This window comes from Salvia hispanica, chromosome 6 (genome assembly GCF_029641045.1).
Source record: "Salvia hispanica isolate PSC_SH4W2 chromosome 6, Shi_PSC_v1, whole genome shotgun sequence".
Lineage (NCBI taxonomy): Eukaryota > Viridiplantae > Streptophyta > Magnoliopsida > Lamiales > Lamiaceae > Salvia > Salvia hispanica.
This window is the reverse complement of record NC_142697.1, coordinates 41686991-41709692: the sequence shown is the minus strand read 5'-3', so window position 1 is coordinate 41709692 and position 22702 is coordinate 41686991. Positions and strand designations below refer to the sequence as shown.

Sequence of the window (22702 nt, the reverse complement as noted above, 5' to 3'; positions counted from 1 at the left end):
TGAACAAAATGACTATTTTATGTTTTCTCTCTTAATATATGATTCATAATAGTTGATAACATTTTCCACCATTAAATACCTTATAAACATCTCATGTAAAGTAGATATTTTTTAGATCAAAGGGTTCAATATCAAATTCTATTAGTAATATTTATATAGGTTTGAATATATTTGATTTTTTAAAGATAGGGATTGATTGTACGGTAAAAATAGTACTTAGCATATTTCCTTGGCATCACTAATTGTGTGCCTTCACCATTAAACCATCGTAAATGCCAAACAAATACAAGCGATCTCACTATTTACCATCGTTAATATCAACTTGTTTTTGTATCTTCGATTATAGTATGTAATAAATCAAATGTGTCATTTTCAAAAAAATTGATAATTCCAATGTCTTTAAATCCCACAAATTAAAATAAACAACTTGATGGAGAGACACTCTAGTTTTTTTCTATAAAATATTTCAATGATATTAAATGAAATCAATGATCATTCAATATGGCCGAGTCCCTTCTCTCTAGAAAACTAACAAAACTAGAAGCAACCAAAATGATACTATAAATTAAAAAACTTAGACCATTTCAACTCTACAGTCCCTAATTTTAGCATATAAAACCAACCATTTATCCGACAAAAATCACTAAACTCTCACACTCCAAAATCACTTCACTTCTTTGAAGGAAACAAATGGCAAGAAAGAGAAAGTCTTGTGATTTTGTAGATGATCAAGAAAAACTCAACCCCGGGGAGGGACACCTATCCCCCAACTGGGACGAGATGGTCAAGGAGGCGGCCGCCGTGGCCGCGTTGGGCGGCGTTAGGCGAGCGCGCAAGCGTTTTGTGGGGGTCCGCCAGCGCCCCTCGGGGCGCTGGGTGGCCGAGATTAAAGACACTATACAAAAAATAAGGGTATGGTTGGGCACATTTGACACCGCAGAGGAGGCTGCCCGTGCCTACGACGAGGCAGCCTGCCTCCTCCGCGGGGCCAACACTCGAACTAATTTCTGGCCCACAAATTCAAATTCTTCAACAACTCCCGCCCTCTCCTCGAAAATCACCAACCTCCTACTGAGTAGGATCAAGGCACGTAACAGTGCTTTGATCGCTACTAATTACATAACTACCCCACATTCGTCCTCGCCTATGTCCCCCACTCCGCCTATTGGCAACGAAGGCGACGCGCAACAAATCCCCGACTACTTGGAGTCAAACTTCACCGACTTCCTCAACGATCCCGACGAGGATTACCCCGTCGAAAACAACGTCATCGAAGCTAGTGATCACAAATACGTGAGTTACGACACGTTCGCAACGGAGGCTGACGACAAGTCAGAATCGGTCGAGATATCAAACGAAATGGAGGTAGGAAACGAGACGATCCTGGAGCCGGTGGACTTCCAGTTCGTGGACGAGATCGGATCGTCGATCGAGTACTCGGCTTTCGAGATTGCTGAGGAGATTTCAAGGCCAATGGTGCAAGAAGAAGAGCCGGTGATGCTGAGTGAAGCGATGAAGAGGATGAACTATGAGAGGAAGTTCTCTGCTTGTTTGTATGCATTTAATGGCATCAACGAGTGCCTCAAATTAAGCTCGAGTAGGCTCGATAGATCCGATCAGCTCACGAGGCTCATGAATGCTTGTCAAATGAACCGCGACGAGACGACAAACAACAGCAACAACAACAACGACAACAGCAACAACGACGAAACAGCGAGGGAAGACGAGAGCGCGGGTGTTGGCTCCAATTTTGATGGAGAATCAATGCTGTGGAGCTCCATCGACCTTCCAACCATATGCTACGTCAACTAATTTTATGTTTTTACTCAACATCTACCTAATTCACATGTTTTTTCACTTGTCTTTCTAATTTTATGGCCATTGGGAAATCATGGTTTTTTCAATCATGGTTTTAGTGGACTTAAAAAGAAATGACATGTTGCTGATGTTTTAGACATTCTTTGACAGTTAGTGTTGGTTATATTCGAGCTTGAAATAGCTCTAATTGCACTTCAATTTTTTTTATATTTGTACTAGTTGAGTAAGATAATATGATATGAAAAATAAGATTAATAATTAAAAAATTACACTAGAGCATCAGAAGGGGGGGCTCATATCAACTACTTGTAGAATTGAAGGATCAAATTCATGAAAAAAGTTACAGTTAGTGAATGGGAAGAGAGAACTCGTAGCAGAAGCCAACTCCGAATGGCGACATGGCGCGACATTCATCTTAAGGAGCTTGCAAGAATTATGTACAACATCAAGTTCTAACTCCCCACACTGATCAAAAGGAGTTTGTGGATTTCAAAGTACACGAAGCTGGGCGAGAAAAGCTGCGCAAAGATCAAGGAAGAGCAACTGCGGCCCCTGAACTCTCTGCAGGTCGAGCAGATACTTGTCTTCGCGAGTTTTGTAGAGCTGAAATAATGAAACATGTCAATCAACAGTAGTCATATGCAATGATCACAGTTATAGCGACAAGCACCAGTTTTCAGCTACGTGGGAATGAACATCGATTCATTGCTCTATCGAAAAATGTACCTGCACTTCAAACTTGACAACATTTGGGGTTCCAATACTTCCTTCGTTCTCAGTAATGGCAGATTCATCTCCAAAAAAATTGGTGCCGTGCATGGAACTGTTAGGAGCACCGGGAGCCCATCTGCATTTCATGTTATAATGTCCAATCTTTTTCCAGTAAACTTTCAGTTCTTGTAGCGCTTTGAGAACTTCCATCATGATCTCACGGGGATGGGCTCGAGACTGTCACAGAAATCAAATGAGTAAGTTTTTAGTATTAATCCTCAATAAGTTAGTATTTCTCTATAGAAAGGCAGGGGATAAAGCAGGAAAGCAACCTGGAGTCCGAGTGCCCATTTCTTGTCAGCTGGAAGTTGCCTTGCTCCAAATTGCTGGTGATCGATAACTCCAGGAAGCCGTTCCCCAACAGGAGATGCTAGAGGCTCACTTGGATTGCGGTTGTACCCAAATTCCTATGGGTATACAGAAATTCATGTAAGCATGTAAGGTCAGCAGAAACTCATGCGTGGGCATGAAAAGAGATAAATACGTGAAGTTCAGTAAAAGGAAATCAGCAGTAACAATAATTAACAGAACATGTAATAGTGGTAAATGGTGATTGACAACTTGCAATAGGTAGCACGGTGTTCTTTTATCAACATTTGGTCGTGCAGAGTAAATAGTATGTAAAAGCTCTAGTTCCCTTAAAACATTTTAAATAGTACATCTAATCTATTGACAGAAAAGCGTACCGCCGTCTCTTGGAACTCAGCTCCAAGGTAGCCATTGGCAACGCGAAATCGATTGTCTAAGAGCAGATAGTATGAAACAGTACCCTGAAAAACGGTTGAGCGTTGAGAATGAACACAACTTCAATAACAATACAGATAACATTCCTTTCACATGTGCAACGATTCAAAAGTCATGATAAATATAAAAACATTGTTCCTTGTGCAATTGCGTTAACAACCAAGAAAATGTGCCGCGATCATGATGATATTAGGATAGATTTTATAATTGCAAAAGTTGCTAAGGTTGTGTTGTTGTATATAATTTTTAAGGTCTGTGCTGTAATCCAGAAAACGTGTCAATGTGAGGTTGTTAGATGCGATTAACCCATAACAATGTTACCATGTTAGAGTAACAAAATTTACCTCGTTTTGGACCCTGTTTCGAATGGAATCAACAAGTGCAGTCCTGTCAAATCCCATCTTAATCACTTCTTGGAGAATATCTTCATCAATCTGCACATTATGAAATTTCTTCACTATAAACAACCATATAAATGATTCTGGGCATTAAAATTTCAGGTCATGTGATGAGCAAAAGTACGATGAGTAAGGAGAACATTATGAAGGTCAAATCATCTGGATGGTAAAATAAGGAGAGGAAGGTGGTGCAGGAACAACACTAATGCCAGAAAAACATTGTATAGAGATACAAAGAAATGGAAAGATGCTCATAATTTTACTCTCATTTCTTGGTCATTGGTCAGTCATTGAGAATCTTGTAGAAATTTCTCAGTTTTCACAGAATCGGCCAGTTACCTTTTTAGCTTGTTGGGTTGTATCTGGTGGTGGCACAGCCAGATAACGCGGGAGATGAGCTTGGAACCAAGGATGGGCACGGATCTCTGGAATACTTATTCGTTTCATGGGATCAACTATAAGCATCCTGGGAATCAAATCTCTTGCACAAGCAGATAAATGGCTTGGAAGAGTGTATATTCCACCCTAGAGAAAAAATGAACAGATTAGCAATTTAGCATTAAGAGCACCACGATATGTGAAAGTCTTCCTTTCATTTACAGTTTTACACCGAATGCTATGAATAGGATTCAATCTAGGTTCCATGGAATACTTATGAATTAATGAGAGTAGGCCAGCTAGCAATTTTGTGGAACATTTAAAGCTTCAAAACAACAATGATATATGGTCAAGAGGAAGCTCAGAAGTCAGAAGTCAGCTCTGAACTGCACCCCTTATGAGCTCAAAAATGTAATGATGAACATTGTCTTAAGCGATGCAGTGGTTGCTATTTATAACTAAACTTCCAGGCATAAAATATATGAAGAGGAAAGAACAAACATAATAACATGAGCTTATGTGGATGCACCTTTATTTTTTTAAACAGGTTTGGAATATTCTCGTCATCGAATGGGAGGGTGCCACAGAGAAGTGCATAAAGAATTACACCACAGCTCCATACATCCACCTCAGGCCCCGCATATAGTTTACCCGATATAACCTATGATAGAAACACACATCATACTTTGAATTGCACATTTCTGAAACGCTCAAAATCTCTGTCTAAATTCTAGCTACATCTTTGCCTCATGGGTATTTTAGAGTACCTCTGGTGCAGCGTAGTTAGGGCTTCCGCAACTAGTCTTCAGAAAATGACCGTCACGCATAATGTTACTCAAACCAAAATCAGCAATCTTTACGTTGTGCTTAGAATCCAAAAGCAAGTTTTCTGGCTTCAGATCTCGATGAACCACCATGTTCCTATGGCAGTATTCCACTCCAGATATTATCTGCAATCATCAGCACCACAAAGACATTGCTACACTCATCGTAGATGAAAAATATCTTGATAAGTCTAAAAGGAAAAATCTAACCTGTTGAAAGAACATGCGTGCCTCCTCTTCATGTAACCTGCCTTTCTCCACAATATAATCAAACAATTCACCAGACTTCACATATTCCATCACAACATATATGTCCGAATTTGTCTCTACGACCTCATAGAGACGTATGATGTGGGGATGCATAAACAATCTCAAAATTTTGATTTCTCTTCGGACTGCAAGAGGCAACCAACTGTTATAAAAACTGGTGTGTGCTTGATTTAACTAACAGTTGAATTGCTAAAGAGAGCATTGTAAAGAATAACATCAACATAAATACCAAGCATGGGAATAAAATACCTCAAACACAGCTAGACACCACTGGAGTATATTAAAGTAAAATTTGTGCACTACTCGTACATTAATAATTACTCCTAGTATTTACTCCAAGAAAAGTTGCATGGACAGTGGACCTTACATGCCTGATATGATGCTCATGTAAAACCAGATTATTGTGAAATTTCGTGTATTCGGTGCAATTACCCCTATATTGAAAGCATGATTAATTACATAACCGTAGTTCCTCAAACAAGGAAATTGGAAAATGAACATGGAGGGGGAAGGGGAGGAACAGCAGTACAACAAAGGAGCCACATGCCATGGTCATATAGATGGCGAACACATCAATTGGAGAAGACATATTATTAACATATAGTGAATATGGTTTGCACTAACCTTTTTCTTCCATATCCATATTCTTTATCTTCTTACGATTTAGAATCTTGACAGCAACTTTGTGCCCTGTGAGTGCATGTTCAGCAATTTTAACTTTGCCAAATGAACCAATCCCAAGAGTCTTCCCAAGTTTGTAGTTCCGTAAGAACGAATCAACACTGTTGCCATCTTGGTTTAATCCATCCATAATCTGAAAAAGACATAATGTCAGATTTGACCTTCATAAACCACACTTCAGGAAGGCAACAACTATGTTAAGATTGAAAGTAATTACCACAGAATTGAATTATAGAGACATGAATTTACTAGATTGGTCGAAAATCAACAGATTATAACTAAAAGGACAAAAACATTCAATAGCAAAAAACCAGCATAAGTTACTCCTTCAGCATGCTAAGTAAATTTGTCCAGATTTTCCTTTCTACCTCATTTCCTCTTTTGAAACAAGTTACTATAATGAAACACCCATCAGGAAGCGATCAAAACACACAATTTGTTATAATGAAAATAAAATTGTAAATGTAAATTAAACAATGACATGCAAATTCAAAAACACAAAGGCAATCAACAAATCGAAATCTCCCAAAAATCCATACAATTACAACCAACTAAAACAAAATCACGACGCCCAGTTACACCGTACCCTAAAGCTCAAACCTTTACCAACAACCACACAAAACCCTTCAAAATTCACAAATGCAAACAATTCATAAACTCGCAATGCCTCTCTCCAACACAGATCTGCAGAGCCCGCGGGAAAAGAGAAAACCAGCTTCTCCAAATTCACCGCCGCATAGTCAAATTCCAAATCAATAAATCCCCCCAACAAACTCAGAAATCAAACTTACACAGAAACTGCCCCGCAACAAGGCCTTGAATTGAAGCTACGAATGTATTATCCCAACAAAATTGGGCGAGGATGGGAAAAGAGAGAGAATAAAATGGAAATCGTGAGGGGATTTGATTCAGTACGAACGAAGTGTGTGCGGGGTGGGGGCAATGGCCTCCTCCAATGCAGGTTGAGGAGATGATGATGATGGTGATGGCGATGGCGATGGCGATGCTGAAAGCTAAGTTTGCTTTCTTTTTTTTATCAGTATTTAATTTTGATTTTGAAGAATTAAGGCGTTAATTAGAGTTGATTAATTAGGGATTTGATTGAAAATACAGTTACACAAATGGAAGTTTAGTTGGGTGGGGAAGAAAGATCCAATTATTGAGAGGAAAGCGTGGGGCCCGCGTGTGACAAGCTTTCTTTGGTGTTATTTTCACGCTATGTCTATTTCAAGCATTATTTCATTTTCTATTATCATTAGCACAAATCAGAATAGGAAAGTAACATTTTTTACAAAATTAAGAAATTATACTCTTTTTCACTCAAAACACTCGAGATTTGGTTAGTATATATAGGAGGGTTTCTCTCTGTATTATGTATTTGATTTTGATAAGTAGTAAATGTCAAGATTTGTTTTCTTTTTTAATGAAGTGAAAATGAGATATTTCTCCTCCAACATTTTCAAATAATAACACTAGTAGCATTATTCATGTGGAATCAATATGTAACACAACATTTATTATTAGTATTACTCCCTAATTAGGGCTTGAACTTTGGTGTTTATGTCAAGCAAATCTTTAATTGTTTTGGGATTTGTTCATACATTTTTATATGTACTAGGACGATATCATATTACATACAGCACACTTCATCTTATATTTTATGTAAAGATAGATATTGGGGTCTACACCATTTTTCATTAAATCAAAATGTGATAAGTACTAATTTATAATCATGCGTACGTAGTTCAAATCATTTTCCAAATTTCATAAATCAGATTAAATGTATTCACGTGCGATAGTCTCAACAATTAGAGGGCCTTTTCTATTACGTACTTTAAACGTTGAATATATTATACAGTATTATAATTATTATTTAATAGAATATTTATTCCGCAGACATAACTAAATAATTTTTGTATTTAATGTAGTAAACCTTTAAATGAGCGGTCATGATTCAAAGTTCAAGAGAGCCTTTTATTGTTCATATAATTAATATTAAAAGGATATTATTGTTAAAATACAATTTACAGATGACCGACCATTGAGAATCATGCGGTTTAATATTTAAAAACGCAGATATATAATATATGCACAATATAAATATACTAAGTAATTTACTATAATATCCACACTAAGTTAAATCTAGTTGCAAAGTATTTTTTCTGTAATAAAAGAAAAATAACTGAGCTAACAAGGGGTGAACAGTAAATAACAAGTATTGTTACTAAAAGTTAGTACTATTCGTATTATTTAGTATAATAAAACATACAAATAGTGGAGTTATATTTGTTGAGATTATAATAATACAGTAATAAAATGATTGAATATGTAAGCTTTATAGTGTTGTCGACTGGGCTGGGCCAGCTCGAGTAGACCCGCCGCAGTTTAGGCTAGGTCCGGTCAGGACAAATAACTAAGTAGGCCGGGTTGGGCCTGTTCTGATTTTGACTATTTTAAATTTTTTAGTGGTCTCATGTGTAATAGTACTCCCTCCGTCCCAAGATATTAGAGTCATTTCTTTTGGACACAAGAATTTAGGAGATGTTGTTAAGTGGTGTAAATGGAGTTGGTAGTAAAGTAAATTTTTATCAAAAATAGAAATGACTCAAATATGTTAGGACACTCCAAAAAATAATAAGAGTCTAATATCTTGGGAATGGGGAGTAGTATTTTATACGAAGTACTTAAATATTTAATGATAGGCGTAGTTTTCAATATTGCTGAAAATTAGGGTTGATTGCACATTATTGTTTGGATTCAATGCACCTAAGCCTTTAAATTAGCATCAAATTAATATGGGCTAGATTTGATGTGTTCGATGTGCCACACACTCACACTCACTCAATTTTTTGGAAGTGTAAACGGGGAAATGAGTAAAAATATCGAGTCTATAATTGACCACTAGAAGGTTTTTTTTATGTTCTTTTAATAAAAAAAATTGAACTCTATTAATTGTCAAAAGGCAAATGAAGTAATTTCCACGATATGGTAAACGATAAACCATTTTTCCAATCTTGATTTTCTTTTCTTCTTTTAATAAAAGGAAAGTCATTTATACTTTGCGTAGGTTCAAGAGTGGATCCACTTCTAATATTTTATACGAAATTAAGAAATAGTATCTCTTTTTTTTCGTACCACAAAACATAAAGGAAAGTCATTTATGCTTGTAATTAGCAGTACTAGCTAGATTCCAAATTGATTAACCGAAAAAATGTTAATTACCATAAAAAGAGAAACAAAAAAAGATGATAAATATCTGTGATCATAGAAAATCTAATTGTTTGGCATTATGAATTAGCTGGAATCAACTTGATCTGGAAAAACATCCCCATTAAAACCCAGTGATTATATGCCTATTTGTCCATATATAAATAAAAATAATAATTTAACAAAGTCTCAAATCATGTGATACGTTGACATAAAAAAAACCACGAACTTTAGGTTATAAAGTATTACTATAATGTACTGAAATGATGCTAAAATAAACTCGATTATGCGTGGAATTTGAGAATTCTAATAATTGAAGCAACTATGTCACATGGAATAGTTATTGTATTTGTTGTATAAGTGTGACATATGACATTAATGTGACTCTCGAGATTGTTGCTTCTATTTTATCACATGATCTGTTTTTCCTCCACTAACAATTCCAAAATATTCCATGCCTTTGGATTTCGAATACTTTATAAAATATTATTAATCCAATTTATAGTTGAGATTCTACTTAGCTTCTTAAAAATTATAGTAGTAGATAAAATAAGATAGTGGAGTACAAATTATGATCACATGATAAAACCTAGATTTGCAACTAGCTATATTTAATTTATTATTCCATGCAGGTATTCCAAACCCTAAGTGCGTGCAAAATATTGGTAATACTCCATATTCGAATACCCAAATCAAATTATTCAGTATCGAAGTGGACCTCTTTTTTTTCAAAAATTGGATTTTTTTTCCATTCATTTTAATTATTTTTTAAAAACCGAGAAAAGCCCAAAAAAATCTGATTATATTTAATATTTAGAATTTCATTTATACAATTGTTTAAACATTCTAAGTGTAATAATTAAAAAAGTATTTTGGATTTTTTTTTAATTTTGGAGTTCTGGCTTATAAAAGAAACTAATTTCGGACGTAGTTAATTTATTTTGGCTCGATTTAAATCTCAAAATTATATATTTTCAAAGTAGTTCACACTCGGAACAAGTTTGATATGAAATCAAAATGCTGACGTTACCAAATCTCATATTAGATTTTTACATGATTAAGTGAGATTTGTAGGAGCAGATAATTAGTTATTTACATAAAGTATAGAGTATTTAAAAGATTTGTTCGTAAACTAGTACTCCATGAAATATAACCTCATAATTTTTTTTTCAAGTAGTGAGGTATATTAGTATACATGTAGTTTTTATTTATACATGTATAGTATGGGGAGTGATCAATTGCTAACTCATTATTTAATTGCTAACCACAACTAATTTAAGGTCATAGGATTTTAGAAAACGCGTGGTCTACAATTTGTCACGTGTAATTTTCGTTTTCATTAATTAAATCGAAAAAGATAAAAAAAAAATCAAATTAGGATTTTGGATGAAAATGTCAATATAGTGTTCCAAAAATATCAATTCAATGCTTTGAGAATGTCAATATAATGCTTTTAAGAATGTTAACTCATTGCTTATATTGACATATTTTATATAGTATATTGACATTTGTGTTGTACAATAAAATTAAAAAAAATTCATTTTTTTTTCAAATTTTGACGTCGGAACATATGCATGTAGTATATCGTTGGAATCCTTACAAAATTATCTTTAATTTGATACTATATGTTACATGAATTTAAAGTTTTGGGATTTCTTTTAAAAGTTAGTTATAACTAATTTTATAGTTAATTGACATTAATACCCCTATTAATATTTTTTGAAATTAATCCTATGGTCTTATTGACGTTTTCCGTTGATTGTATTGACATTTAGGGATTAATGATCTAAGCCCTTAATTTGAATATCTAATAGAGTAGCTATTATTTAATTATAGTTAGCAATTAAGTTATGAGTTAGCAATATAATACTCCAATAGTATACGTATAGTTGTTCATTTATTACTAAATGAAAAACTAATATGTACAGTTGTACACCGTAGTCTGAGTTAGGCATTCATTCACTTTAGCTATTAAGTACTACGTAATTAAGCAAAAATCAAAATTACATGTTATATTTGCGATATTTATAAACGTGATCTGAAAAGTTACTTACTACGGCACTATATAAATTAAAATAAACTTATTTAAATTTTATCCTTAGTAGATGTAATTTGCAAGCAATAATTTTTAAATGTAGAATTATAAATCTATCGTATTGTATATTTAAAATGTTAAAAGAATAATTTTTATACAATAGTAGTATATTTTAATATACAAAAATTATAAAATATTTAAGAATAATAAGTTTGTTTTTTGGCGGGGGCTTTCATCCTTAAAATCTGAATACGTTTCGAATTTTGACGCCAAAATTTTCAATTAAGGCCGAGAATTGTGTTCCAAGTATTTATTATGGGTTTATTATCTTTATTTATGGTATTAATACAATAAATTTATTGTACTAACAGAGAGGAAAAAGTGGCAAAACAACAATTAAAAATCCACGTAGATATACATGATCGTCTCTCTCCTCTGTATATTCTGCAACCAAATTGAAAAATCCATGCCAAATACTAACAGGAAAAGCAAATCATAAACAAGGATCGGTGTTGGGTAAAGGCTGCATCAATCGGGACTGGTACGAAATTCGCATCCGACACCTTCGGGCCCACATCTCCCCGCTGAGAAGACGAAGCGTTTTTCTCCCATGTATGAAAAAATTCGCACGTGCGTGCTTGTTCTTTATCATTGGTGTTTTCTGTTGAGAGATTGGGGTTTTTGTTTCCTTTTTTCAATTGATATTATTTGCTGCATTTTCCGAGAACTCCCCTCTTCTTTTTTTAATGGCAAAGGTTTGGTCTTTCTTGATTATTGTTAAATTAATTGATTTGGGTGGGGAGAATTATGCGTCATCAGTTACGATATTACAGCTTTTTTGGATTGGAATTATGCTTTTGCTTTGGTGTGATTTTATCTGATTTATGGAATGTGGATTTTGGCATCTCATTTAAGTTCATTGGTGTGCCAAATTTATGTGGGGCTTATTTATTTATGCTGTTGATAATGACAACTAGCTCTCTTGTCTCTCTGTCTATTGGCATTTCCATACAACCCTAAGCCTCACCATCACAAATTCAGAACCTCTCTCTTGATTTCTGTGGAATGGTACATTTGCCAAGGTCTTTTTCTCCTCATTCTTTCCCAAAATCTTTAATTACCACTTTCACAACACACTGAAAGATAAAGGTCATTTGGAAAAGGTTGTTTAGGTCATGATCCCTGCATATGTTGTGTCACTTTTGCTTTTCTTGGTTTTGTTTTATGTGATCACATGGAGCTGCTTCACTTTTATTTTCCCCCCCTTTAAAAAAAATTCAAAAACTTCCGACCAGTTTGCTTTTAGTGGTTCAGAATTGAGAAAAAGGAGATGTGAAGTTGTTAATTTTCACCCCTCTTGCTGATTATTGACATAACACTCTTTGATGTCTTGGTAGGTCCTAAGAAGAGGTGGAAAATTCATTTCTGAATCTTTGAGTTAAAAAAGATTTTAGCAAGATTCTTGCTTATCGGACCAGTAGGAAACGAGCGTTGCTAGTTGCATAGCAGGAGCATTCTTAGAAATATTATGGTAAGCTATGCCCTTTATGATCCAAAACACTGAAAATACAATTAATTTTCTAGAGATAAAGCTGAATAGATGAGGATGATCAGTTGGAATGGTCTCACCTTTGATGGACCTCATTTTGTTTCGTTCCTCTTTTTTAGTATTGATGGTCTGAATGTGCTTATTGTGTATGAATTGTTAGCAGTGAACTGCTAAAACCGTTTATAAATTTGCTGACCTTTGTACTCTGTAATATCAAGTTCCTTACATGTTATATACGTTGTTGCAGAAATTTAGAGACTGAGTGATCATAATGGGCGCTTGTGTATCGACCTCAGCAGCTACCTCACGTAAACATTTGAAAACCGTTAAGCTGAGGAGAAAGTGCCGTGGTAGGAAGCATCGTTCAGCTTCTATTACAGATGGAAGCAGAAAAAGAAACAGCGACTGCGGAGCTCGAGTTTCAGATTTTTCAGTAGGTGAGTTTCAAACGACTACCACCTGGAGAAAATCCGAGGTCTCTACTCTCTAATTCTACAGTCCATCTCATTCAGTTGCAGTGTCCTCATAGTCAAATTGATGCTAATTGTCTATATTATCTAGCTTGAAACTCTTGACTTTTCATGAAAAGGGCAGAGCACCATTAACCGTAACTCGTAGGCTATGCGAATTAGAAATCATTCGTTAAGAGCCAGAAGTTCTGTTACTACGTGACCCAGAAACACACAAATGCACACATTGTATATTAAGGAGGGTTGAACTTCAGCACTTTGTTAAATTCTTATGGATTGTGCTCTTTGCCTTTCTTCTATTGTTAAATGAGTCTGTTTGTTAGGTGTTGCTAATAAAATTTCTTTCACTAACCGGCTGATAAACCTTTTGTTATGCTGTGCTCGCAGGGATTTGCGGAGAAGAAGCATGGTTCGACACTCTCAGCATTCTGGATTCTGACTCGGATGATGACGTCGACAGTGACCATGGAGGTAAAGAACATCAATTTCTGTAATACTTTTTTTTTCTGGAAATAAACTAATTTGCTGAACTTTTTAGATATTCCAGTGGTTAATTTATTTAACGTTATATTTGATTCATTAGCAAATGAAGTCACAATACACATAGTCACATAGTACAACTTTACTGAACCATGGGAACTTAGGTGGCTGCATTTGATGATTTGAATCTATCTCGATGCTGTGTTAAACATATTATTCTTTTTTATCAAACTCTGAAATGAGTTGCAACTTATTTTGACTTCTTCTAGTTCTCATCTTGTAGATATCTATCCTAGGAATGGACAAGAGTTGCAGCATGATACTTCGTCTAACCATGAGTCGTCCGTGACTAAAGATGGAGGCAAGGAGCCAAACGGCTCTTCGTTAGTAATCACCCAAAGTAAAGAGCTTCTTGCCCCAGCAAAGAGTGATGAGTCTACTAGCAAGAGGAAAAAGAACATGGATCGATCCTACGTGAGTTTTAAAGGAGTGAAAGATGAAAAAAATGATCACGATGATATAATTCCTGAGAAATTATTGAAGTCTGTTTTACCCCGCCTAGTTCCTTCAGTGAGTTTTAACGATAAGATCAGCAGCTCGTTGAATCCAGGACCTCATTCTCACAGGAAGAAATCAGCTGTTATTCGACTTTCTTTCAAGAGAAAATCTGTAGACGGGGAAGAAATGGATGAAATCTGTGAGTATATTATCGGCATTGTGCCTCGTCTATACCATTAAATTGCGTTATAGAGTATATCCTGTCCCAGATTTTGAAATAACATAGATGAATTCAGGTTCATCGAAGTTTCTTTATCGTCCCAGAGCTGGATTAATGATTCCGTGTTGTTCCGATGAGAAATCAACTTCTGGAACTTGGTCCAAGATTGCCCCCTCGACCTTTAAGCTACGTGGAGAAAATTACTTCAAGTATGTCAAAAAAATTATGTAGTAGTATTTCTCTAAATAAAGGGCTTAGCATTCCTTATTATCTTACAACTTATAACCACAGAGATAAGAAGAAAGCCCCAGCACCAAATGTTTCTCCTTACACTCCAATCGGCGTTGATTTATTTGCATCTCCAAGAAAGATCAGTCACATTGCCCAACAGCTCGAGCTGCCTTCCCTAAAAGCTGATGGGGAAATCCCGGCCTTGCTAATTGTTAACATTCAGGTAATTCTTTGATTTATCGCACTATCTTAAATCATGCTGGAAGGGGTTGGCTGCCTTCCCTCAACCCCACATCTTATCTAATAAGTAATAACTATGTCTTCATCTGATAATGGCTCGTCTCCTTTGTTTATCTTGTGGTAGCTGCCCACTTATCCCGCGCCTATGTTTCTCGGTGATGGTGATGGGGAGGGCTTGAGCCTCGTAATGTATTTCAAGCTTTCTGAGGGTTTCGAGAAAGAAGTATCTCCTCAGTTTCAAGACTGTATAAAGGTAACAATTCAAATACCTTCGAAAATGTTAAGAGGAAACAATGGATATCTTGCAGCGATGATTATGTGTGCTGTTTTCGAGTTAGCACACGATAGTTTTGTTCATATAGAAATGTTTATGCTGCAGAGATTGGTCGCCGATGATACAGAAAAGATTAGAGGATTTGCTAAAGACTCAACTGTTCCTTTCCGAGAAAGGCTAAAAATTATGGTTGGGGTGGTTAATCCAGAAGATCTCGTCGGGAGTTCCACCGAGAAAAAACTCCTCAACGCTTACAATGAAAAGCCAGTTCTCTCCCGCCCCCAGCACGAGTTTTATCAGGTGGGACTTGTAAAATATGAAAGAATACATTGCTTTTCTTCATAACATGATGTTGATTCTTATTGTGAGCATTCTCTTTTATACAGGGATCGAATTACTTTGAAATTGACCTCAACATTCATCGGTTCAGTTACATTGCAAGAAAGGGACTCGAAGCATTCCGAGAGCGGCTAGCTACCGGAAAATTGGATCTCGGTTTAACAATTCAGGTAACTAAAAAAAAAATTTATGAGCATTGGCTCTTTCTTGATGCATGCAACTATCAATACTCGCGAAGATTCTCTCTAGTCTTGACTTTAATGATGTCGTCTCTAATGAAACAGGCACAGAAACCGGAAGAGCTACCCGAGAAGGTCCTGTGTTGTGTGAGGTTGAACAAGATTGATTTTGTCAACCATGGACAGATACCTACGATCGTCAAGCTCGAAGAGTGATGTCCCCGACGAGTCGCCACCACCAACACCATCAGCCTTTGTGAAGCTCAAGGCAGTTGAACTATCACTAATTCATGACTAGAACATTGATTTTTAATGGTCTGATACAATAATGTCTAGAAATGGCCCAGCCCCCTCTCTCATCAGTGTAACATGTTGTATGAATCCATAGACTATTGTGCTATGGTATGTAAATTTTTTATTTTATTTATTGTTTCTTCTTGTTCTATGTCACAACGATATTGGATGGTATTTTTCTCCGAAGCCCCCTTTGAATGAAGCCCTTTTATTTTTCTGTCAATCTATTAGTAACTCCGTTGATTATAGATGCTGAATATATCCCCTTTGCGCCTTTTAATTTTAATAAATTCACATTTTTATTATTCACATGTCAATTTAATCAGGACATAGAGTAAATATACACAGTTATAAATTATACTCCTACGAAGTAAAGAAAATACTTTAAAAGATGAGGGATGCTAATGAGAGAATAAAAGTATAAAACCAATAGTATATGTAGAATTCGACCATTATAGTAATGTAGTAGTATTATTTTCTGTTTATTTATTCAATAGATATGAACATTAAAAAAATGGGATTAGTTAATATCTAAAATATTTTTAGCATTTAGAAATAATGGCCTGCCAAAATAACTAAATTATGTAAACAAAAATAGCGATACATATAATCTTGATAAATAATGTTGGACATATATACAATTTGTACATTCACAAATATATGTCGTACCCAAACATTTCTGAGACACTAACCATTATTTACCCTCTTGAAAAAAAAAAGAATGACTTATCTATACTACAATTGATGTTATGTGATTACAACAATATAAACAAATCATCTGTACTGTTTTCTCAATACATAGTTGGAAGTTAACAAAAAAGGAAAAATAAATACAGACAAATCCTTCCTCACAAACAATGCTTGATGTTATAAGATCTCTGCTGCATTCTTCTGAATTATTCAGCAAAAAATACTCTCTAAAGAATCTTGTAGTGTTTCAGTTAATCTGCAAATGGTTAATGGTTGGTTGAAATATTCAGTGATGATCTAAATTGAGTGGTTTGAAGCATCAAAGAATGTGATTTTGTGTAGTCTACCTCGGAGAGTTTCAGCGGATCCGGACGAGGCTGTCAGTGCGCGTGGCGGATTGGTCGAACGACGCATACTCCTGGTGTAGGATGGGGTTAGAGCTCACGGATTTCAGCGACTTAGAGGTGGAGTTGTTGTTGCTGAGCCTCGTGAACACGGGGAGCTGCTTGTGCCTCTGCACCGGGACGGACTTGGTGCTGGTGATTGAGTCCTGTGTCGAGTTGGAGGCGGCCGAGATGTCTGATTTCGTGTCCAGGGACTGCTTTGATGCTGCACGTGGCGCCATCATCCCGCTCCTCGCCGCCTTCTTGCTGCTAACTGTGTTGCTCTTTTGCACTGCCCCGGCATTCTCCTCCTCGATCTCCTCCTGCACCATAAATAAGTTCGTTTTATTAGCGTTTTCTTGTTTAACATGTAACATTAGTGCTTTCATTGAGCCGCCTAAAAACTCGGAAAAGTGCCCTAACAAAAAAACCAGCCGTAACCAACAAGGACGGGGTACCTCAACCAGTTTGCAGAAGTCACTCGTTTCGTGCAGAGTCTTGCGCATTCTCCTCGGGTTTCTCGAAACTGCAGCTGCTTCTTGCCTTGCTGAGAGTCCCTTCATCCTGAAAAAAAACCCACCATTATTGGTAAATAATGAATTTGATTATGAAAGGAAAAAACACAGGTAGATGCAGACCTTCTCTCATCTTCTCTGGCTTTGGCATCCATCTCTTTGTTAGGGGGGAATTTCGGCATGCTGGAGGGGTCGCACGCGTACGGCCTCGTGTTGAAATACTGCGCACACGCACACAAAAATATTAACCCGAGACGACAAAGATTGAGCGGTGAAGATTGATACGAACCTCGGATTGGAGAGCAGAGGCAGCGGTCCCGCGCTTGGCAGGCTGTATGGCCAGCAGCGACTCAATGAGATCGACCGCGGTTTCAGGCAGCTCGGCGCACCTCTCCCTCAGCGTGCTATCGTATGGCTGCTGCGGCTTGAACATGCTCGCTAGAGGCAGACGCGACGCCCTCCAGTACTCGTTCGCTGGCGTCCCGCATAGCCTGAAGATCTTGTGCAATTGCTCCACCTAATAATCATGGAATTTTGATGTTTTTATTTTTAGAAATGAAATGTATCGTTTCGAACGAAACATCGAAATGAGACGGATGAAGTAGTAATAACGAACCAACCTCGGTTCTGCCCTTGAGTATAGGCCTTCCCATGAAAAGCTCAGCAAAGACACAGCCGGCACTCCAAAGATCGACCTCGCCTCCGTAGTTGGTGGAGCCGAGGAGGAGCTCGGGTGGGCGGTACCAGAGAGTCACGACGCGGCTCGTGAGCGGCTCCCGGTTCCTAGGTCTGGTGAAATAAGCCAAACCAAAGTCGGCAATCTTCAACACGCCTTGGTTGTTCACCAATATGTTCGAGGACTTGATGTCCCGATGCATGATCCCGCGCGAATGGCAGTGTTCGAGCCCGCTCAACAACTGCTTCATGTAGCATTTGATCTGCGACTCGGTGAACGTGATCTCAGGACACGACAGCAGCCCTGCGAGATCATGCTCCATGTACTCGAATACTAGGTAAATTGTGCAAGATAGTTTTGATGTAATAATCCCCTCCAACTTCATCACGTTCGGATGATCCATCATTCGCAAGATCATGATCTCCCGCGACATGAACCTCACGCTTTCCGCTTGGAAATTGTCGAAACGAACCTTCTTCACCGCCACGATCTTGTTCGTTTTCAGATCACGAGCGCGGTAAACATTGCTGTACGTCCCTTGCCCGATCTACATGTCTCACAACGACGTTGTTTCATTAAAATAAGAAAAATAAAATTTAATTGTAATAATATGATGTTGTTTGGTATACGAGCGTGATTTAATATTTCGATTTCAAACCTTATCCAATCTCTCGTACGCATCTGCTCTCAAAGGGACCCAACCATCGATGGCCTCCGCTGCGACGGCAGTGAGCCAGGACGGCCAGCCAGCGGCGATGAGCTCGCTTTCCGACTGCCTCCCGTAGTAAGCATGCTTCTTCTCTCTCTGCGACTCCCTCGAGGAGTCTTTGTGATTGCGTCTCTTGCTCTCCGCCTCCGATTCCCTGCCGCCTTCCGCCTCCGTCTCCGCCTCTGTCTTCACCACCAGGATCTCCTCCGTTAGGAGAGGGTGGCGGTGGGACCGCTTGCGGCTGCCGATGCCGATGCAGGAGGTGGAGTAGACTTCGTCATAGGTAGGCGAATCGCACCTGATTTTCTTGGAGCTGACACACCCCATCGCTCCTGACGCCGGAAAAATGCAAATGCGATGCGGCGGCAAAAGCTGACCCAGCCCAGATAGGGAAATGGGCCGAATACCGGAGGGGCGGGAAGTTCCGAACACGCCCCTATAGTTGATCAGAGCGCGTCGGGGTTTAAAATGGAAAGAAGAATGAAGAGAATGAGAGACAGGTTAGAAGATTTTCTTGTCATTTTGCTGCGAGGAATGCGGAGGAGAGGAGGGGGAGACGGACATCTGCACCTCCTCCCTCCAATCATCGTGATACTATTTTCGGTATGGTGAATTTCAATATCGACTCAATTATAATTAAGATTATTTGACTTTGTTGTTTCTTATAGTTTGATTCAATCAATTTAATCAAAAACATTATAAACTTGCATTATATCGTGTAACACCATTATCCAACAAACTTACATAACTATCATGTATTTGCATTCGCTCATTCAAAACACAAAAAATAAATATACATATGATTCAAACTTCAACAAAACAACACTATTGTCAACACATTTTAGCAGCAAAACAGTACTTACAGCATGAACTCCTCCCCCACACAAGGTGGAATTCGGTTCACCGCGATTCTTATTCTGTTCATCGCGTGGTAGTCGGAGGGATCAAACTGCGACCTCTTCTTCTTTCAGATGTAGAGTGATCGGAGCTTCGCTACCAAACTCCATCTCCGAAGGCGCCTTAGCCATCACCCTTTGCATCTTCGACAGCTGCGCATTGGCAGCAGGCAAGCCTTGGTTACTGCTCATGTATTTTCCAGCCGGGATTTCGTGACTGTGCTTCCCTTCATACGAGGTGATGACCGCTTTGGGGTCGGCCGAAGACCTCTCCACCTGCTTACGAACATTGCATCCCGCGTATGTGCACCTGTAGTAGCTCCTGCAGCAAAAGGACGAGCCAATGTTAGTCGTAGCTATTAGGACATGTTTTGCTAAGATAGAAACAAACGAGACCCGGACCGGCCAGTGATTGATGAAAAGAGTTGCACCTTGGATGAGGATTTCCCTTGACCACTTTCTGCCCATATTTTCTCCATTTGTATCCGTCGTCTAAAAGATCAACTTCGCTTCTTGTCTGCACCACAATCTTCGATTCAGTAATAGTTTGATGTGATGTAGCCGGCATTGACTGCTGCCTGTTATCCGAGCTCCTGCCCGAAGCACAAGTCAGTGTGCATGAGTTACAAATGGAGGAAAAAGTATGACCAAATGAAGGAAACTAATTCTTACCTCTTTTTAGCAAGTGGCTCGCTATCCTTCTCGTCATCTATTACTATCACAGAACCTTCCGTTTCATCATTCTGCGATTCCTGTGTGTTCTCATCTAGGCAGTTCGCCTCTCCATCCAACGCCACAGAACTGTCCTTTTTCCGTTTATTAGATTGGGGCAGGTCATGGTTATGCTCTCCTTTATATACAATCTCTGATACACGGCCATCACAAGACCGTTCCACTTTCTTCTTCACAAGGCAATTCGCGTATGTACATTTATAGTAGCTCCGGGGGCACTCACTGGCCTTAACACACTTCTGCCCGTATTTCCTCCAGTTATAGCCATCGCTTGCTGGCTTATCGCCTGTGGTGACATACGCAGCCTTTTTATCGGATTGAGAAACTTCAGAAGGCTCAAGTTTTGAGTTCTCCCGTTGCGGTAGACTGATCTGTTCTGTCAAGGTCTCACTCGGTGCAGGGGACGAATGGCTAATTGGTGCTTCGGAGGTGGGAGCCACAGATGAGCGCTGAAGCTCCATGTTCATCTGCATATGAGATTGAGAAAACACAGCCTGAGCTGTCACGTGCGCCAGCGCTTGTTGGTGGGACATTCCAAAAGGGCTCTGCAGAGAGATTAAGATGCAAGAATTGATCACTTTTGCAAGACCATATACGAGTTCTTGATGTCAAGAACCACGCTTTACAAAACCGCTTATACGGATGATCAAAATGACTGCATTTTCTATCAATCTAAGGATAAGTAGCTCAGATTAAAGCAACCAATTGAAGAATCCAGCCTTCAAAAGCTCAAACTACTAATGCTCACAATGAGAGTTTGCTATCTTTTCTAGCACTACTTGGATCAATCAAGCAAGATAATGCATTATGAGATCTGATCATTCTCCAATATTTCAATACTTTGTTTCCCTAAATTGCACCAATTCACTTCTCTGTTGAACAACTTCAAACTCAATAATTCTCACTTACAAATAGCAATTTCAAATTTAGGGACACTCAATTGTAAAGGTAAGGCCTTGAAATTGGGAAATTTTTCTAAACCTAATTTCAATTGGATAAAAATGTCATCAAAATCCCAATCGTCGTTGAATAAAAATCAAATCTAGAAAGGTTACCTGAAGCGGGGAAAGGAACGCCGGCGAGTTGAGGAAGCCGGAGGGGGTGAGCCCCGGCGGCACCATGAAGAGCGGGCTCATGCTGTCCAGCTGCTGCGGCGCCACCACCAGAGTCATCGGCCTGTTCCGCTTGAACCCGGCGCCGTCGTTTTCAGAAGAATCGTCGCCTTTGGGCGGCGGCGCCGCAATCGGCGAAGCAATGGCGCCGGCCAAGAGCTGGGAGAAGGAAAAGGGGCCCTGGTCAGAGAAGAAGCTGGAGACCAGCGACATCGGGCCCGGGCTGAAGCCCATACCGCTGAGGCCGTTCGTGAATAGAGACTCCGCCACGGAGCCACGTGGCGGCACGGCGATGGTAGCCGGCTTGGGCCTCGCTGCTGCCACGGCGCCCGCTGCATCTGCGACACTTGTCTCGCCCATTGATTTGTTATTGTTATTATCCTCTCAATGTTATGTTGAGTATTGAGCAATGGATTGGATTGGAAGAGGTGTGGGTTGCGAATTTGTTGTTGTTCTTGGAACTCACTCCTCCATTGCTGCCAGCTCCACTGCAAATATATAAATATAGAGAGATACACATTACAGAGACTATTTAGATGAGATTTGAAGAGAGTCAAGCAAGTTGGGAGAGAGAGAGGGGCCCACGTGGTAGTTTATTAGAAAGGGATTTTAAAGTATCTGCAACTTGCATTCTCTCTCTCTCTCTTCTGTCTTATCTGCATCGTGCAACAAATAGCTGGACTGTTGGAGACTATTTATCGTTTACTTCATCACATTTTTATTATTTTGGATTGCATTTTTGGTGTACACAAGCTTGTTTTGCTAAAATAATGTGTCAATGAAAATGTAAAGTTACTAAATTGAAAGACAAATAATACTCCTTCCTTCTGCGAGTACTATTTTTGATAATATTCCTCAATTTACACTAATTTTATCTCATTTTACTTAACTTATGTTTAATTTTTAATTACATTTCTTAAATTTTGAATTGAGTTAAATGAACTAATTAATGGTGGATGAAAGAACTAGTGTATAAAAATGAAGTTTTTTTTCTTTCTAAAATAAGAGTTTTCTAAAATAAGAGTTGAAGTAACAATTTTTCAAAGTTCTAACTAGAGAGCTTTTGGTCATTCGTTGAGTCTAACAGGT

General features: G+C 38.3%; 5 protein-coding genes across 12 annotated transcripts; 2 read left to right on the top strand and 3 right to left on the bottom strand.

Moving 5' to 3' along the window:
- Nucleotides 1–675: 675 nt before the first annotated feature.
- Nucleotides 676–1819, top strand: LOC148923822 (uncharacterized). Its single transcript, XM_089060092.1, has one exon. It carries the CDS (start codon nucleotides 691–693, stop codon nucleotides 1810–1812), a length of 1122 nt encoding a protein of 373 aa, XP_088916218.1. The 5' UTR covers nucleotides 676–690; the 3' UTR covers nucleotides 1813–1819.
- Nucleotides 1820–2052: 233 nt separating this feature from the next.
- On the bottom strand, nucleotides 2053–6900 carry LOC148923821 (SNF1-related protein kinase catalytic subunit alpha KIN10-like). 2 transcript variants are annotated; one of them, XM_089061772.1, is made up of 11 exons: nucleotides 6676–6900; nucleotides 5828–6017; nucleotides 5144–5328; nucleotides 4877–5059; nucleotides 4639–4770; nucleotides 4071–4256; nucleotides 3678–3767; nucleotides 3276–3359; nucleotides 2862–2996; nucleotides 2545–2766; nucleotides 2053–2421 (listed from the first exon to the last, which is right to left on the bottom strand). In XM_089061772.1, the coding sequence occupies exons 2-11, from the start codon at nucleotides 6012–6014 to the stop codon at nucleotides 2308–2310; spliced, it is 1518 nt and encodes a 505-aa protein (XP_088917898.1). In that variant the 5' UTR covers nucleotides 6015–6017; nucleotides 6676–6900; the 3' UTR covers nucleotides 2053–2307. The 2 variants fall into 2 exon arrangements, with proteins under 2 accessions (XP_088917898.1, XP_088917899.1); XM_089061773.1 differs by lacking the exon at nucleotides 6676–6900 and adding an exon at nucleotides 6471–6617.
- A 4636-nt stretch (nucleotides 6901–11536) lies between these two features.
- Nucleotides 11537–16123, top strand: LOC148923820 (uncharacterized). 7 transcript variants are annotated; one of them, XM_089060187.1, is made up of 11 exons: nucleotides 11538–11738; nucleotides 12524–12657; nucleotides 12923–13112; nucleotides 13533–13616; nucleotides 13909–14322; nucleotides 14420–14552; nucleotides 14635–14797; nucleotides 14939–15067; nucleotides 15194–15388; nucleotides 15475–15597; nucleotides 15712–16123. In XM_089060187.1, the coding sequence occupies exons 3-11, from the start codon at nucleotides 12947–12949 to the stop codon at nucleotides 15820–15822; spliced, it is 1518 nt and encodes a 505-aa protein (XP_088916313.1). In that variant the 5' UTR covers nucleotides 11538–11738; nucleotides 12524–12657; nucleotides 12923–12946; the 3' UTR covers nucleotides 15823–16123. The 7 variants fall into 7 exon arrangements, with proteins under 7 accessions (XP_088916319.1, XP_088916313.1, XP_088916316.1 ...); XM_089060190.1 differs by having other exon boundaries at nucleotides 11538–11756; XM_089060192.1 differs by lacking the exon at nucleotides 11538–11738 and adding an exon at nucleotides 11861–11881.
- A 365-nt stretch (nucleotides 16124–16488) lies between these two features.
- LOC148923819 (cyclin-dependent kinase C-2 C-like) lies at nucleotides 16489–19418 on the bottom strand. Its single transcript, XM_089060439.1, has 7 exons — nucleotides 18823–19418; nucleotides 18109–18711; nucleotides 17778–18005; nucleotides 17612–17709; nucleotides 17432–17537; nucleotides 16938–17296; nucleotides 16489–16846 (listed from the first exon to the last, which is right to left on the bottom strand). The coding sequence occupies exons 1-6, from the start codon at nucleotides 19198–19200 to the stop codon at nucleotides 16949–16951; spliced, it is 1761 nt and encodes a 586-aa protein (XP_088916565.1). The 5' UTR covers nucleotides 19201–19418; the 3' UTR covers nucleotides 16489–16846; nucleotides 16938–16948.
- A 137-nt stretch (nucleotides 19419–19555) lies between these two features.
- Nucleotides 19556–22145, bottom strand: LOC148923818 (putative WRKY transcription factor 4). The gene is made up of 4 exons (XM_089060440.1): nucleotides 21557–22145; nucleotides 20442–21046; nucleotides 20201–20362; nucleotides 19556–20091 (listed from the first exon to the last, which is right to left on the bottom strand). The coding sequence occupies exons 1-4, from the start codon at nucleotides 21971–21973 to the stop codon at nucleotides 19818–19820; spliced, it is 1458 nt and encodes a 485-aa protein (XP_088916566.1). The 5' UTR covers nucleotides 21974–22145; the 3' UTR covers nucleotides 19556–19817.
- Nucleotides 22146–22702: the final 557 nt, after the last annotated feature.

What these genes read in the sequence shown, in the direction of transcription:
- LOC148923821 (XM_089061772.1), bottom strand. Translation starts at nt 6,014, where the DNA reads ATGGATGGATTAAACCAAGATGGCAACAGTGTTGATTCGTTCTTACGG. An exon ending in CAACCCAACAAGCTAAAAAG is followed by an intron (nt 3,768 to 4,070) that starts GTAACTGGCCGA and finishes CATAATGTGCAG; the next exon opens with ATTGATGAAGATATTCTCCA. An exon ending in CTGAGTTCCAAGAGACGGCG is followed by an intron (nt 2,997 to 3,275) that starts GTACGCTTTTCT and finishes GTATACCCATAG; the next exon opens with GAATTTGGGTACAACCGCAA.
- LOC148923819 (XM_089060439.1), bottom strand. Translation starts at nt 19,200, where the DNA reads ATGGGGTGTGTCAGCTCCAAGAAAATCAGGTGCGATTCGCCTACCTAT. An exon ending in CGTACGAGAGATTGGATAAG is followed by an intron (nt 18,712 to 18,822) that starts GTTTGAAATCGA and finishes TGAGACATGTAG; the next exon opens with ATCGGGCAAGGGACGTACAG. An exon ending in ACTTCTGCAAACTGGTTGAG is followed by an intron (nt 17,297 to 17,431) that starts GTACCCCGTCCT and finishes TTTATGGTGCAG; the next exon opens with GAGGAGATCGAGGAGGAGAA.
- LOC148923822 (XM_089060092.1), top strand. Translation starts at nt 691, where the DNA reads ATGGCAAGAAAGAGAAAGTCTTGTGATTTTGTAGATGATCAAGAAAAA.
- LOC148923818 (XM_089060440.1), bottom strand. Translation starts at nt 21,973, where the DNA reads ATGGGCGAGACAAGTGTCGCAGATGCAGCGGGCGCCGTGGCAGCAGCG. An exon ending in CGTTCCTTTCCCCGCTTCAG is followed by an intron (nt 21,047 to 21,556) that starts GTAACCTTTCTA and finishes ATCTCTCTGCAG; the next exon opens with AGCCCTTTTGGAATGTCCCA. An exon ending in GAGCCACTTGCTAAAAAGAG is followed by an intron (nt 20,363 to 20,441) that starts GTAAGAATTAGT and finishes TGCTTCGGGCAG; the next exon opens with GAGCTCGGATAACAGGCAGC.
- LOC148923820 (XM_089060193.1), top strand. Translation starts at nt 12,947, where the DNA reads ATGGGCGCTTGTGTATCGACCTCAGCAGCTACCTCACGTAAACATTTG. An exon ending in AGTTTCAGATTTTTCAGTAG is followed by an intron (nt 13,113 to 13,532) that starts GTGAGTTTCAAA and finishes CTGTGCTCGCAG; the next exon opens with GGATTTGCGGAGAAGAAGCA. An exon ending in GGAAGAAATGGATGAAATCT is followed by an intron (nt 14,323 to 14,419) that starts GTGAGTATATTA and finishes AGATGAATTCAG; the next exon opens with GTTCATCGAAGTTTCTTTAT.